Source organism: Malaclemys terrapin, chromosome 12 (genome assembly GCF_027887155.1).
Source record: "Malaclemys terrapin pileata isolate rMalTer1 chromosome 12, rMalTer1.hap1, whole genome shotgun sequence".
Taxonomy (NCBI): Eukaryota; Metazoa; Chordata; order Testudines; family Emydidae; genus Malaclemys; species Malaclemys terrapin.
Genome location: NC_071516.1, coordinates 36,031,037 through 36,045,392, shown reverse-complemented (window position 1 = coordinate 36,045,392; position 14,356 = coordinate 36,031,037). Strand labels below are relative to the sequence as shown.

The following is a 14,356-nucleotide window of genomic DNA, read 5'->3' as shown; positions in this document are numbered from 1 at the left end:
AAACCCATGATTGTGGGTTTGGCAGCATGGCTGAAAGGAGTTTCTTGTGGGTTCCTTGTTCCATCGCAGTCCTGCACCACATGGGAATGTCAACCATTGTGACCCCAACATTCTGTTAAGAGTTGGCCTGGGTGGAGTTGTGCTAGGTACTGAGGATGTTTCAGATTGATGCAAGAAGATGCTGCAGGGTGGGACCAAAGAGGGGGCTGATGGAGTCAGGTTGACAGGTGAGGAAAATGCTGCTAATGTTTGAATTTCGGACAGGCTGGCAGGGGCAGGCTTTGGGTGTTAGGAGGCCAGAGAATCAGTAACTACATAATTCTAACTGGTGGTTTGATTGTTTCTTGCAGAAAACACATCAGAAATGGCCATGCCTCCACTTGGAGGAGGTAAGTCATTATATAGCTGGATATACAGGTTGTCATTCACAGCCTTTATTAACTACCACCCCTCCCCCGCCCCAGCTCTGCCATGCCACATGACAGTCTATTCTTTAATGATGGGATTTTCAGAAGAATGTAAAATTTAATGGAAGTTGAATTCCTACCTCCCTGAGGTTTGCTTGATAATTGTAGCCCCAGTCCTTCAAGATGCTGATGAATAACTTTAGCATCAATGGTGGGATTTTTTAAAATGAGCCTACTGGAATTAGGTGCCTGACTTCCATTAAATTTCAATAGAAGTTGGGTACCTAAATCCTAGATCTATAGGGTGAAATCCATAGGGAATACACTTCTACCTGGCATGCGCATTTATCTCTACAGGGCTCAAGTTGTTTTCACATCAGCACTAGAACGCATTGAAAAGTGTTTTCTGCAAGAAGTTGGGGAAGGTTCAGACAATAAACCAAAACTGAGGCTGATTTTTTCTGGTTATGGTAAAACACTGCAGTTTTTGGTAAAATGTATGAGAGAAAAAATGCTCATTTTCAAAGTAAAAAAAAAATAAAATAAAACAAAATAATTTATGTGAAACCAAACCAGTGAATACAGTTTATTGTGTTACACAAGAGGTCAGACTAGTTGACTGCAGTGTTCTCTTCTGGTGTTGGAATATATCAATGGATTATTTTAATCAAAATTTGTGTTTTCAGTTTTTCATCTGAAAACTAATTCTTTTTAACCAAAATTCCAATTTGGTTGAACAGTCATTTTTAATAAAATAAATAAATACATAAAATTTGAGGAGTCCTGGTCAGCCACAGGTAGCTCACACCATAAGCTAGGTGCCATTGGAAGGTGAGTTCTAACCATTACACTCCTTCTACTGAAGTGCGGCCTGATGTTCTAGGACACCAGGTACAAACAGATTCAGCAGCCAGGTGTCTGACCCTACACTGGCTTTTTCATCCCTGCTCTCAAGAGACTTGGGCACTGAGGACATGAGTCTTTCCTCTCTCCACATCTGGGTGCTCACAGGATAAACAGCTGCCTGTTGGCCACATTATGTTCTCTTTCCTCCCAGGTACTCATTGCACTTGTACACATTGTCGGAGTGCCCTCCTCCTCCTGGAGTTTCACGGTCATGCCTCAGCTGGGGAAGACTGCGAGGGAGTCTTTGGGAAGCTGAAGGAAGTCCTGAAAGGCAAGTGGACCAGCGAGACTAGATTTACTAGATGTCCCTGTGTCTAATAATTTAAAATGGGATTTTCAAATGGGTCTAAAGTTGACTTCCTTAGGTACCTTAGGTAATCCCAATTATCAGGTGAATGAATTGCTGCCTGCTTGGTTCCATGACCACATAACAATATTTTCACAAATGCCCAGGGCTGTTCCAGTACACCCAGGCTGAGGTTTTCAAAAGGGCCTAAGGGAGTTAACAGCCCAAATCCTGTTGCCTTTCCATGGGAGCTGGGCACAGAAACTGCCTTCACACCCCTTTGAATATCCCTGTGCCCCTGAACACATCTGAAGCTTGTCCCAAATCTAACCTAATTTCACCCATTATTTAAGCAGAACACAAGGGCAAGAATTCCTACCAGAAGTGTTGTGAAATGAGTGAGACCTGGAGTTCAAAGACCTTGGCAGCAAGAATGGAGGAGTGTGCTGAATTCGGCAGGATTTTTGAAACAGAACATGGAGGCAAGTTTTATAGAAATCTTTTGTCACTTAGACGGGGCTTTTCAAAGAAAGCCAGCCTCTTGACTTTCCGAATTATTGCTCCAGAGGTGGGAACAAAGAACCAGATGTGTCCTAAAAGGAAGAACATTCGTAATTTAACAATTTCTCTGCATAATTCATCATTCTGAGTGTTTCAGCTCTTTCTTCTACTGTTCCCTCCACTCCCCGTCACTTTAAGGGGAAAACTGAAAGAGTTCTGATAGTTCTTCTGGTAAAAATAACTAGGAGTACTTGTGGCACATTAGAGACTAACACATTTATTTAAGCATAAGCTTTTGTGGGCTAGAACCCATTTCATTGGATGCATGCAGTGGAAAATACAATATATATATATATACACACAGAAAACATGAAAAAATGGGTGCTGCCATACCAACTATTACAAGTGTAATCAGTTAAGGTGGGCTATTGTCAGCAGGAGATTTAAAAAAAATGTAGTGATAATCAGGATGGCCCATTTCCAACAATTGACAAAAAGGTGTGACCAACAGTAGGGGGAATAGTTCTACTTTGTGTAATGAGCCATCCACTCCCAGTCTTTATTCAAGCCTAATTTAATGGTGTCTATTCCCAGTGATTTAGATTTTTGAATTTGGCTTCGTACAATTTGGTTTTTAATTTTTCCGATTTTTAATTGCTTTACATTTTCACAGCTGTGGGAAATTGTGGGGAGAGAGACTATAATTTAATGGCAGCAGATGCAGAGAGTCAGCAAATAAAAGCTTTATAAATAGTTAAAATGCAAACTGTCGACATCACATTAAAAATATACAAAGTTAATATCCTCAAATCAACAAATCTCACCTGTTTTTACAATTCACTTGCTACTCCTAACTTTCCTAGGCACTTTTGAAAATCCAACTCGGCACCTATCTGCATCTTTAGGTGCCTAAATACTTTCAAAACTCTTACCCTTAGATTTCAGATAAGAACATAAGAACTGCCTAATGGTCTGAACGATGGTTCATCTGGCCCATTATCCTGTCTCCGACAGTGGCCAGTCCCACACCTTAGAACAGGCCAATTTTGGAGAGATCCACCCCTGATTTTCCCTCCAGGCTTCTGGCAGGTAGAGGTTTAGGGTTACACCAAGCATGGGCTTACACCCCTGATCATTTTAGCGAATATCATTTGACTTATCTTCCATGAACTTATCTAGTTGGGGTTTTTTTAAGCCATGTGTATTTTGACCATCACAACATTCCATGGCAATGAGTTCCACAGGTTAATTGTGCATTGTGTGCAAAAACTATTTCCTTTTGTTTGTATTAAACCTGCTGCCTACTAATTTCAGCCACTCTTCACCCCTGCCCACTCACTCCATAACCCCCTTGTTCCATGCACATGTGCTACTCTCGCCTCACACTCCATCCTCATTCCATGTCCTGTCATACTAGCGATGTTCCTGAATTATGTCTATGTAAATGCAAAGAAACTTCCATTTTCAGTGAGGGCTACAACCACTCCGAATGGCCCAGCACATAGGAGAACCTGCATCATGATGTTCTGGCAGCACAGGCTCTGTCAGTCAGTCTGGGAGCTAGAAAACCAGACAGGCACATCCTGTTCTTCTGAGTCCAGCAGCCCCAGGGGAAGAATCCCCTTTGTGTTTATTGAAATTATTCTACAAGGGGCACTACGCTACCTCAGTGCCTTTGGATCAACAAATACCCATCTCTGTCCCTACTCACACGTACTAAAAACTGAGGGGGGAAAAAGGAAGAACATGTCTACAGATTTCCTCTAGTTATTTGTTTTTACTTATTTTCAGCTCTGATTTTTATTTTTATTAATTTATTTATTTTCCTTAACAGGAAGTGTATCGAGTGCATGTCAATTGTTTTGGAAAATCTGTATCTGTATCTTCCACTGGAGATGGGGGAGCATCCATAACTTTCTGTACAAATGTCGTAAGCAAAATGCATTTGAATTGTACTTTCCACATGTATGTACATCCATGAGGTGAATTGCTCTCTTTTTCAAGGTTCTGTTTTGGCAGTGAATAGATTAAACAGAAAGGAATGAGAAAAGGGCAGTTGTGTTGTATAATAGGCTGCAGGGGGCAGCAGCAGGTGAGAACATAAGAATGGCCATACTGGCTCAGACAAATGGCCTTCAAGTATAATGGGCACTAAGGGCAGCAGAGGTTGGGGGTGGGGAAGGGGTGCTATACTGTATAATGGGCACTAGGGACAGCAGAGGGTGGGGGTGGGGAAGGGGCAGCTGTATAGTATAATGGGCATTAGGGGGTGGCAGAGGTTGGGTGTTGGGAAGGGAAGGTGATATGGTATAATGAGCAATAGGGGCAGCAGAGGGGTGGGCATGGGAGGGGATGACTATACTATAGCCAATAAAGAGCTTTGAAGATAGTGTCATGAAAATTATCACAAATTCTGTATTTGGTAATCCCTATTGCCATATTACCCTAGTACCCCATGACAGGTAAAAATTTCCTTCTAGACAGAGACCTCTTATTATTCCCTTTGAACCAATGGAGAACAGAGGTACAAAAATGAGTAATGACTTTTTCAAGGTCACAGAGGGAGGATGTTGAGGACTATGACAATTATCACAGACCTACAAACATTCTTGTGCACGAGAGAGCATAAAAATAGCAGTAAACAGGGAATTTCTGTTTTTATTTCCAACAAACTTTTTTGAATATTTTTTAATTTGCATTATCCACTCACGGCTATTTGAGAGCCAGTGTGGAAACATACTTTACAAGGCTTTATTAGAAGGATATTACAAAGAGTCCACGTTTATCTGTAAGGCATGAGCTCTCTGGAGCTCGTCAACATTTCTCAAATGATATATTCATTGTGTGTAGAAAATGGCCATTTTCCAAACTCAACTTTTTCACAGAAAAAAATGTATCAAAATTTTCTGGGGAATTATTGTATTGAAATCTCTGTCGTTGTTCATGAAAAACAGAAAATGAATCTGCTTCCATCCCTGTGGAATGAAACAACTTTGAAATTTCAACAGTTTTGGGGAGGTGGAAGAAATTACTTGTTTTCAGTTTTTGACCAGCTCTAATTGACTTTTTGAGTGTTCATGAGAAGTAAATAAAATGGACTAAATGCAACTGAAGGGAATGTGGGGGTTTTTTTGAATCCATGATTGTCAATGTATTGTTGCTGTGGTTGCCCCACTCTGTTGTGAGCTAGTGTCAAAGCAAACGTTAGTCGTGCCTGGTTCTAGTATGATTCTGAATTTCCCTGACTCAGAACTTCTTAATAAGTCATCCAGGATTCTCCTAAAATGGATACTTATCAAATGCTGGTTTGAATATGTGTTAATAGATGATGCCCATGTGCTACTGAGCCGGTTTAGAGGCTAATTTCTCAAAATTAAAGCTGAGGTTTTCAAAGTGGCTAAGGGCAAGATTTTGGTGCCTAAAGATACGGACAGACATCTGAGGTTAATGGGAGTTAGACACCCAGACTCAGATTGTTAAAGGTATTTAGATGTTGCTGTACTCAGTGTTGCAACATATGACTGATCTGTCAATGGGGTTTTGGCTCCTAAGTGCCTAAATCCCTTTTTAAATTTGAGATGTAGTCTCCTAAATCTGTTAGGCACCACGCACAGCAGCACCTAAATATCTTTAACATTCTGGGACCTGGGCACTTTTGAAAATCCCATTGGGCGTCTCTGTATCCTTCAGAGTAGCAGCCGTGTTAGTCTGTATCCGCAAAAAGAACAGGAGTACTTGTGGCACCTTAGAGACTAACAAATTTATTAGAGCATAAGCTTTCGTGGACTACAGCCCACTTCTGTATGCATCCGAAGAAGTGGGCTGTAGTCCACGAAAGCTTATGCTTATGCTCTAATAAATTTGTTCGTCTCTAAGGTGCCACAAGTACTCCTGTTCTTTTTTCTGTATCCTTCGGCACCAACCCACCTTTGCAAGTCTGCCCCCTAGTGGTAATTACAGAAGCACCCAGCAGATTAGGCACCTAACTCCCACTAATTTCAATTGGAATTATGTACCTATCAGTGAGGAGGATGGGGGCGGTCATGCATAAGAGTTAGAACAGGAGTCGGGCCTAGGGGTTACAGCAGGCACCAATAGCTGGAATCAGAGCTGAAGGTCAAAGCCAAAGTCAGAGACCAGGAATCAGAGCCAGTTACCTGCAGCAAGGCAAGGTGGGTGCAAGGCTGGGGACAGGGTAGGAGCAGGAACTCTCACAGCCATGGGTCGTAAGAACAGGTCTGCAGATCCTCACAGCCAGTCGGGTGCTTGGGCTAATCAGGTGACTCAGTGGGGGCCCAGTTGTGCTCATTAGACTGCCAAGAGGTTAAGTTAGCATGTAAGCAGACTAGCTGCAGGTCCTTACTCCTGACAGTGCCTAACCTGGTTAGGTTCCTTTGGAAATCCCACTAGGAGTTTATCTGCCAGTTTAGGCACCTTTGAAAATTCACATGGCATTCAGGAGGATTCGGGCACCTACCTCACTGTGACCCATTGGAAAAATCACAGCCTAAAACAATACTTGGATGCACATTCGCAGGTGATGCTAAATCCACTGGCTTGGATAACGATGAAGTCATCAACCTGATCGATGCCGGCATTGGCATAAATTCCGCCTACCCCCTTGTTCTGCGTCCAGAGAGGGAAGTGAAACTGATCCTTTCCTTTGACTTCAGCAGTAAGGATCCTTTCAAGGTAACTATTGTTATTTATTGTGATGTCACTCAAAGCCCCATTCAGGATTAAGAATCCATTGCCCAGGGCACTGCACAAATAGTCAGGACTGACCCATGATACAATGAGGTTACACTGTAGTTAGCAGCAGTAATTTGGATTCCCGGAAGGTGCTGTGTGGATCACAATTTGAAATGTGTGGATGTATAGGATATACTGGGAATATCTACATTTTTCTCTGCCAAGGTCGCTTGTGTTTGGGATAAGGGAGTGTGATTGACCATGAGCGACTCAGTGTGACCTCTCTTTCCCTTTGGATGTTATGGATGAAGAGGAAATTCCTTGAAGTTCAGTTTTTCTCAGTGTACAAAATGGAAACTGCTTACGCCAAAGGTGTGCCTTTGTGTGTATCACAGTCCTATCTGATGACCGGAATGGTAATCAATAGGTTTGAGCACTTTTTATTTGTTTAGTACCTACAGAAACAAGTTTCAAAGTAGCAGCCGTGTTAGTCTGTATCCGCAAAAAGAACAGGAGTACCAGTTTGCATTGAAATTAGTCCATTAGGTGGCCTTGAAAACTTCAGCTCAAAGTAACAAGCAGGAATCCAACCCAGACGTTCAGCTCCAAAAGCACCAGTGTTGTTATTTTGTTTGTTTGTTTTTACAAATTCAAACAAAATCTCTAGCTGTGGCCACTAGAGGGAGACAATATCACTTATGGCGATATGTGAGGCTGAGTTTAGTGAGCTTGCAGAGTTCTAATTGACTTTTGGAACTCAGTTCACATTTCTATTGAACCTAGAACATCAGGGTCATGTGTGGTTTCCATTGGAGACCTTCTATTTGTCAGTTCCTTAAGGGCTCTTTGGAATGTTTCCATACCATAGGTTAGGCATATTTTTAACTCTCTAGCCTGGACGTATTAGTGGAATCACATTTTATTAGTGGAGATGGTAATTTTTTATTTATTTATTTTAAAATCACTTTTGCCTCCTTCCCAGACCATCAAGAAAACTGCCAAGTACTGTGAGGCAAATAACATCCCATTTCCCAAGATAGACCCAGAAAAGCTGAAGAACACAGATACTCCTTCCAGTTGCTACATCTTCAGAGGGAAGGACGTTCCCACTGTCATGCACTTCCCGCTCTTCAACAAGGAAAATTGTCCAGGTAACTTAATTGTACACCTCTTCTAAAAGTCTATAGGCTAGATTCACAAAGAGACTTAGGCACCTCATTGCCGGTTTATCCAATGAAATGTTAGGATAAGGCCTCACTGGGAATCACAAAACCCCTGCTTCACTGCCACCAGACACCGTAGGTGCCTAAATTTGCTCAGTGCTTAAGTTTTTGCAGGAAAGTTCTCTCAGTGCCTATGTGTCAGTCTCTGGTCATGTCCACTGCAGCCCAATCCCGCCCTCCAGAAGCCTCTGGTGCCTGCTGGATCAGGCCCCACACATGTGCTCTGACAAATGCAGGGGAGGGAGGCCCTCTCTCATGACTATTAGCACAGGGGTTACAGCAGTCACCGAGGATGTGGAGGGCCCTGGTTCAAGTCCCCGCTTTGCCTGAGGGTGAGAAGGGATTTCATCTGCTACTTGTCAGCTGAGCTCCCACTGAGCTGTGGGATATTCTGATGTAAGGCTGCATCAGCCTCCCCTCTTGAAGCTGTTACACTTTGGATAAATAATTGGAGAGTCAGCAGAGTAGAGGGACTGGGCCCCTTACGAACTGTAACCACCAGGTTAAAGAGTCTTTGACTCCACAGCTGAGAACCCCAAGTAAAGACAGGCGCCTCCTTCCAGCCCTGACTTGAATCATAGAATCATAGAATATCAGGGTTGGAAGGGACCTCAGGAGGTCATCTAGTCCATCCCCCTGCTCAAAGCAGGACCAATCCCCAACTAAATCATCCCAGACAAGGCTTTGTCAAGCCTGACCTTAAAAACCTCTAAGGAATGAAATTCCACCACCTCCCTAGGTAACCCATTGCAGTGCTTCACCACCCCACTAGTGAAAAGGTTTTTCCTAATGTCCAACCTAAACCTCCCCCATTGCAACTTGAGACCATTACTCCTTGTTCTGTCATCTGCTACCACTGAGAACAGTCTAGATCCATCCTCTTTGGAACCCCCTTTCAGGTAGTTGAAAGCAGCTATCAAATCCCCCCTCATTCTTCTCTTCTGCAGACTAAACAATCCCAGTTCCCTCAGACTTTCCTCATAAGTCATGTGCCCCAGTCCCCTAATCATTTTTGTTGCCCTCTGCTGGACTCTTTCCAATTTTTCCACATCCTTCTTGTAGTGTGAGGCCCAAAACTGGATACAGTGCTCCAGATGAGGCCTCACCAATGCTGAATAGAGGGGAAAGATCACATTCCTCGATCTGCTGGCAGAACTGCTGCCTAGCCACTCGGTTCCTAGTCTGTATCAGTGCATGGGATTCTTCCAACCTAAGTGCAGGACTCTGCGTTTGTCCTTGTTCAACAAGGACTTGGCTGCTGAACTCCCTCGGTGGTTAGCACATACCCCTCTCCTGGTCTTCTCTCATGGATTAGCTTAGGCCGCTCCCAGCCTAGTGCGCTGGCTTTCATGGATCACTTTCCAAGGAACCTGTCTCTCTTCATTCATGCACAGGGAGCCTGGGCACCTAACTCAGCCTTTGTGAATCCCAGTGATTTTCTAGGGGTCTAAAACTTAGGCACTATAACTCTCAGGGTCCCAACATCTGAAGTCCGCTGTGAATCTAGCCCCATGTGTCTGTATCACTGATTTAAAGGGAGCTACTCCTGTTTGACATTGGTGAAAATGAGCAGAGGAGCTCAAATATTGCCACCATCCACCATCTAGCCCTCTTTCCTGACTCTGACAGTGGCCAGCACCATATGATTCAGAAGGAGGGGCACGAAGCACTGTAATAAATAATTATGAATAAAACTTTCCCAGAAAATTAGCTTATGTATGGGCTGATGCAGGGAGGTTTATATCTTTTACATTATATTTTAATTCAGTCTGATATAATCATGGATTTATAAATAATATCCAACCCTTCCTACAATCCTATTGAGAACCAGGCCCTGTTAGTTCTCTGCAGTATTGAGTTCCACGGATCACTCGTGTGCTCTGCAAAATAGTTCCCCATCACCAGTTTTAAATTTGCTGCTTTTCAGTTCATTGAGAGTCACCCCAGGACAGAAATTAGCCCATTTGATTCATGCTTTTAAAGCCAAAAGTGCAAATCTTTATTGATCAATGTTTTAAATTGTTTTATTTATATTTTATCAAAATCAAATGAATTTCTCTGGATTTACACCTTGTGTAATTGAGAGGAGATCATAGAATCATAGAAGATTAGGTTGGAAGAGACGTCAGGAGGTCATCTAGTCCAATCCCCTGCTCAAAGTAGGACCAACCCCAACTAAATCAGATGGAGATTCCACCACCTCCCTAGGTAACTCATTCCAGGGCTTCACCACCCTCCTAGTGAAATAGCTTTTCCTAATATCCAACCTAGACCTCCCCCACTGCAACTTGAGATGATTGTTCCTTGTTCTGTCATCTGCCACCACTGAGAACAGCCTAGCTCCATCCTCTTCAGTTAGTTGAAGGCTGCTATCGAATCCCCCTCACTCTTCTCTTCTGCTGACTAAATAAGCCCAGTTCCTTCAGCCTCTCCTCATAAGTCATGTGCCCCAGCCCCCTAATCATTTTCGTTGCCCTCCGCTGGACTCTCTCCAATTTGTTCACATCCTTTCTGTTGTGGGGCCCCCAAAACTGGATGCAGTACTCCAGATGTGTCCTCACCCAGTGCGAAATAATCACTTCCCTCAATCTGCTGGCAATGCTCTTACTAACACAGCCCAATATGCCGTTAGCCTTCTTGGCAACAAGGACACACTGTTGACTCATATTCAGCTTCTTGTCCACCGTAATCCCCAGGTCCCTTTCTGCAGAACTGCCGCTTAGCCAGTCGGTCCCCAGCCTGTAGCAGTGCATGGGATTCTTCTGTCCTAAGTTCAGGACTCTGCACTTGTCCTTGTTGAACCTCATCAGATATCTTTTAGCCCAATCCTCCAATTTGTCAAGGTCACTCTGGACCCTATCACTACTCTTCAGCATATCTACCTCTCCCCCTAGCTTAGTGTCATCCGCAAACTTGCTGTGGGTGTGTAATGGTCCGGTGCGGGGGTCGTGCCCTCTCAGCGGCCGTCGGGAGCCAGGCCGCCTCACTACACGGCCTGGATCGGTCTCGGGGTTTGAGGGTCTCGGGGTTTCGCCCCTCTGGCAGGGGCTAAGCCAAAGGTATACGGTCCCTGCAATGGGCTACCGCCCTCCGTCAGGGCTAGGCAGCAACCCTGGTCCGGGCTCCGGTTCTCACTGCCGGAGCTGGGAATTACAAAGTCAGTCCAGCCCACGCGCTAGCTCAGGACGGGCAACACACAAGGGTCCAAGGGGGGCTCAGAGCCTTCCTGAAGGCTGAGCCCTAACAGAGTTAGTAGGCCCAGGTCCTTAGGCAGGGCGGGGCAACAAACAGTAGTCCAGGGGGGCTCAGGACCTTCCTGCAGGCTGGGCTCTTACAAAGTCACTAGGCCCAGGCCCTTAGTCAGGGCGGGGCAACAAACAATAGTTCGGGGGCTTAGGTCCGTGGATCAGGAGCTGAGCACTGACAAACTCAGGACGCCCCAAGCCCTTAGTCAGGGCAGGGCAGCACACAATAGTCCAGGGGGGCTCAGAACCTTCCTTCAGGCTGAGCAGTAAAAGTCAGGAGTTAAGGCCCGGCCCTCAATCAGGGCGGGGCAGCACACAATAGTCCAGGGGGGCTCAGAACCTTCCTGCAGGCTGAGCAGTAACAAAGTTAGTAAGCCCAGGCCCTTAGTCAGGGCGAGGCAACAAACAATAGTTCAGGGGGGTTCAGATCCGGGTCGCAGGAGTTGAGGACTAACAAACTTAGTAAGCCCAGGCCCTCAGTCAGGGCGGGGCAACAAACAATAGTTCAGGGGCTCAGGGCCTTGTATCAGGAGCTGAGCACTAACAGACTCAGGACGCCCCAAGCCCTTAGTCAGGGCGGGGCAACAAACAATAGCTCAGGTATGAGGCTGGAGCGCTGGCTGGAGAGGGAGGCTGCCACCCGTAAGTGGGGTGGCAGGGGGGACACAGGCCCACCCACTCCACTGTGTCCCAGCCCGGGGCCCTAAGAGCGGCAGTCAGTCTGCCGCTGTGTCGGTGGGGTCCTGACCGCAACACACCAACATTGGCTCCTCTGTTGTAGCCAGACTGGGGTCAGCTACCCCCGGGCTACTTTCCATCTCCCCCTCCATTGGTACCTGCTCATCGCTGGGCTCGGCAGCGGGGTCCCACACCATGGGTTCCTCAGCTCGCAGAGGGTCATCTGGGTCGGGCTGCTCCTCCGGTCTCGGGTCAGGGGGGCGCTCGGGTCCCTCCTCGGGGCACCGTGCTCGGAGCAGGCTCGGCCAATCCACGTCGGGGTACCGTGCTCGGGGCAGGCTCGGCCAATCCCCCTCGGGGTACCTGGCTCTGGGGAGGCTCGGTCGGTCAGCGTCCGGGTATCTGGCTCTGGGGAGGCTCGGTCCGTCCGCGTCGGGGTACCTGGCTCTGGGAAGACTCGGTCCGTCCGCGTCGGGGTACCTGGCTCTGGGAAGACTCGGTCTAGCCGGAGCTCGCACTGGCACATCTGTCCTCTCCGGCCGCTGGGCTCCAACTGAGAGCTGGGGCCTGGCTTTTATACTTCCTGCCCTGCCCCCTGACTTCCGGGGGGCAGGAACAGGTGGCGGTGGCTCCGCCCACTTGGGTGCCAGTTCAGGCTCCTCTCTCTCCGGGGCCGTCGGGAGCCAGCTGGAGCTCTCTGTGCTCCCTTCTCCCTCCGTTCTCCCTGGCCCTCTCTTGCTGCTGCTTTTGCTGCTTTTGCTGCCGCTGCCGCTGCGTGCGTGAGTGAGGAGTGCGGAGGGGGGGCCTTGCCGGCCTGCCCCCCCCCTCGCCCTCGCCTCCGGAGGGAGAAGCATCGGCCCCCCAACGCCAACACCGATACCATCTGGGGGCCCACCTGCCTGCTTGCTTGCCTGCCTAGCCGGTTGCCCGGCCGGCTGACTGCCGCTCGCTGCTGCTGTTGTTCCTGTGTGGGAGCCGCTGCCTCCGTCGCGGAGTGCGAAGAGACTGCGTCCCTGGTTCGAGAGATTGTGGAGGGGGTTGTTTGAGGACTGTGTTTCGAGTGACTTTGCCATCTTTGCTCCTGGGGTGGTGGTGCCCCCAGTCGCGTTAGGAGTGTGGACGGTACTGAGCCTCTTGCTCGTAATTCCTCGGACTGGAAGCCGTCGCTTGCCAGGAAGCTCCGAGGTCGACTTGGGATCCTGCTGTCCCGTACCCCGTAGCGGACTGTTGAAAGGGGTGCGGGGGGGGTGCGGTGCCCCCCCCTTTCGTCCATCTGCTCCCCCTCTGCCACCACCCCCACCGCCGACAGCTGCCGACAACCCCTCCACCGCCCCGCGTGCCACCTGGACCTGCTTTTCGCCCCTCGGCGGGGCTGTTTGCTCCCCCCGCCTCTTCCACCGTCCGGGACTGTTTACTTGCAGCAGTGAACGGCAGAGCCTGCACTTCGCGAGCGCTGTGGGTGCACCGTTTTCCCTCGCCCTGGACTTCTCCTGTCCCCCCCAACTGCGTTTAGCTGGTGGGGTCCCCTCCCTGTAACCCCCTTGTATTAGTTGGCCTTACCCCCCCCCTTTTTCAGTCCCTTCGGTTTATTTTTCGGTGCCCATTCCCCCCCCCCTCGGTTCCTCGCCTGCTGGCTGTGTTCCCGGCCCTGTCCTTGGGCTGCGGCTGGCTGGAGTTTTTTCCTCCTACCCCTCCTTGTCCTTGGGCTGCAGCTGGCTGGCCATTCCACTTTGTTCCTGAGCCGCTGCTCTGGTGCGCCCACCTCCCCCTCCCCCCGCGCACGCTTGTGCCCCCGTTTTGTTGCCCCCCTTCGCACTGTTCACGTCCCCCCCACTTTTACTGTTGTTGTGGTTCCTCCCCCCCCCCAGTGTAGCCGGAGGAGCCGGCTTTCTTTCTGGTACCTGTCCCCCCCCCTCCTTTTTCGCCCCTGTGTGCCCCCTCCGTTGGCACCCTCCTCCCCAGCCTGCAGCCTAGCGGGGAGGAGTGGTTGCTTTTTCCTCGTTCCCCCATCACCCACCCCGGGGGCGCCCTCCTCCCCTTCCTGTAGCCTTCTAGGAGGGAGTGGTTAGCCCCCTCCCCCTTCCTCCCCGCTTTCCCTGGCCCGTTTGCTGGACCCTCCTCCTCTGTCCCTTGCTTAGAGGGGAGGAGCAGCTGCAGGTTGTAATGGCAGGGGATTCTGCCCCTGTCCCTTCCCCTGCCCCTGCCCCTGAACCCCCGTCCGCCCCAGTGGCCGGCCCCTCGGCTGGCCCTGTCCTGGACACCGCCGCTGCCACGGCTGCCCCCTCCACCGGCAGGAAGGGCCAAGGGAGGAAGAAGGGCAAGGGCCCCGCCCGTGGAGCCAAGCCTCCTGCGGGCGGGGCTGCGACCCCCGCTGCGGCCCCGACACCGGCCGCGGCCCCTTCCTCTCCTGCCGTCCCT

The 14,356-nt window shown here is 48.5% G+C and overlaps 1 protein-coding gene across 2 annotated transcripts in view; it reads left to right on the top strand.

Annotated features, from left to right (window-relative positions):
* LOC128845841 (cytosolic phospholipase A2 gamma-like) overlaps positions 1–14,356 on the top strand; it is a 74,520-nt gene that overhangs the window by 37,395 nt on the left and 22,769 nt on the right. Inside the window, exons 10-15 of one of the 2 annotated variants that reach the window (XM_054044883.1) lie at positions 351–389; positions 1,465–1,584; positions 1,956–2,081; positions 3,935–4,030; positions 6,638–6,792; positions 7,775–7,943. In XM_054044883.1, coding sequence (XP_053900858.1) covers positions 351–389; positions 1,465–1,584; positions 1,956–2,081; positions 3,935–4,030; positions 6,638–6,792; positions 7,775–7,943 — 705 coding nt within the window. The remainder of the gene's footprint in view (positions 1–350; positions 390–1,464; positions 1,585–1,955; positions 2,082–3,934; positions 4,031–6,637; positions 6,793–7,774; positions 7,944–14,356) is intronic. The other variant, XM_054044884.1, reaches the window with a different exon arrangement.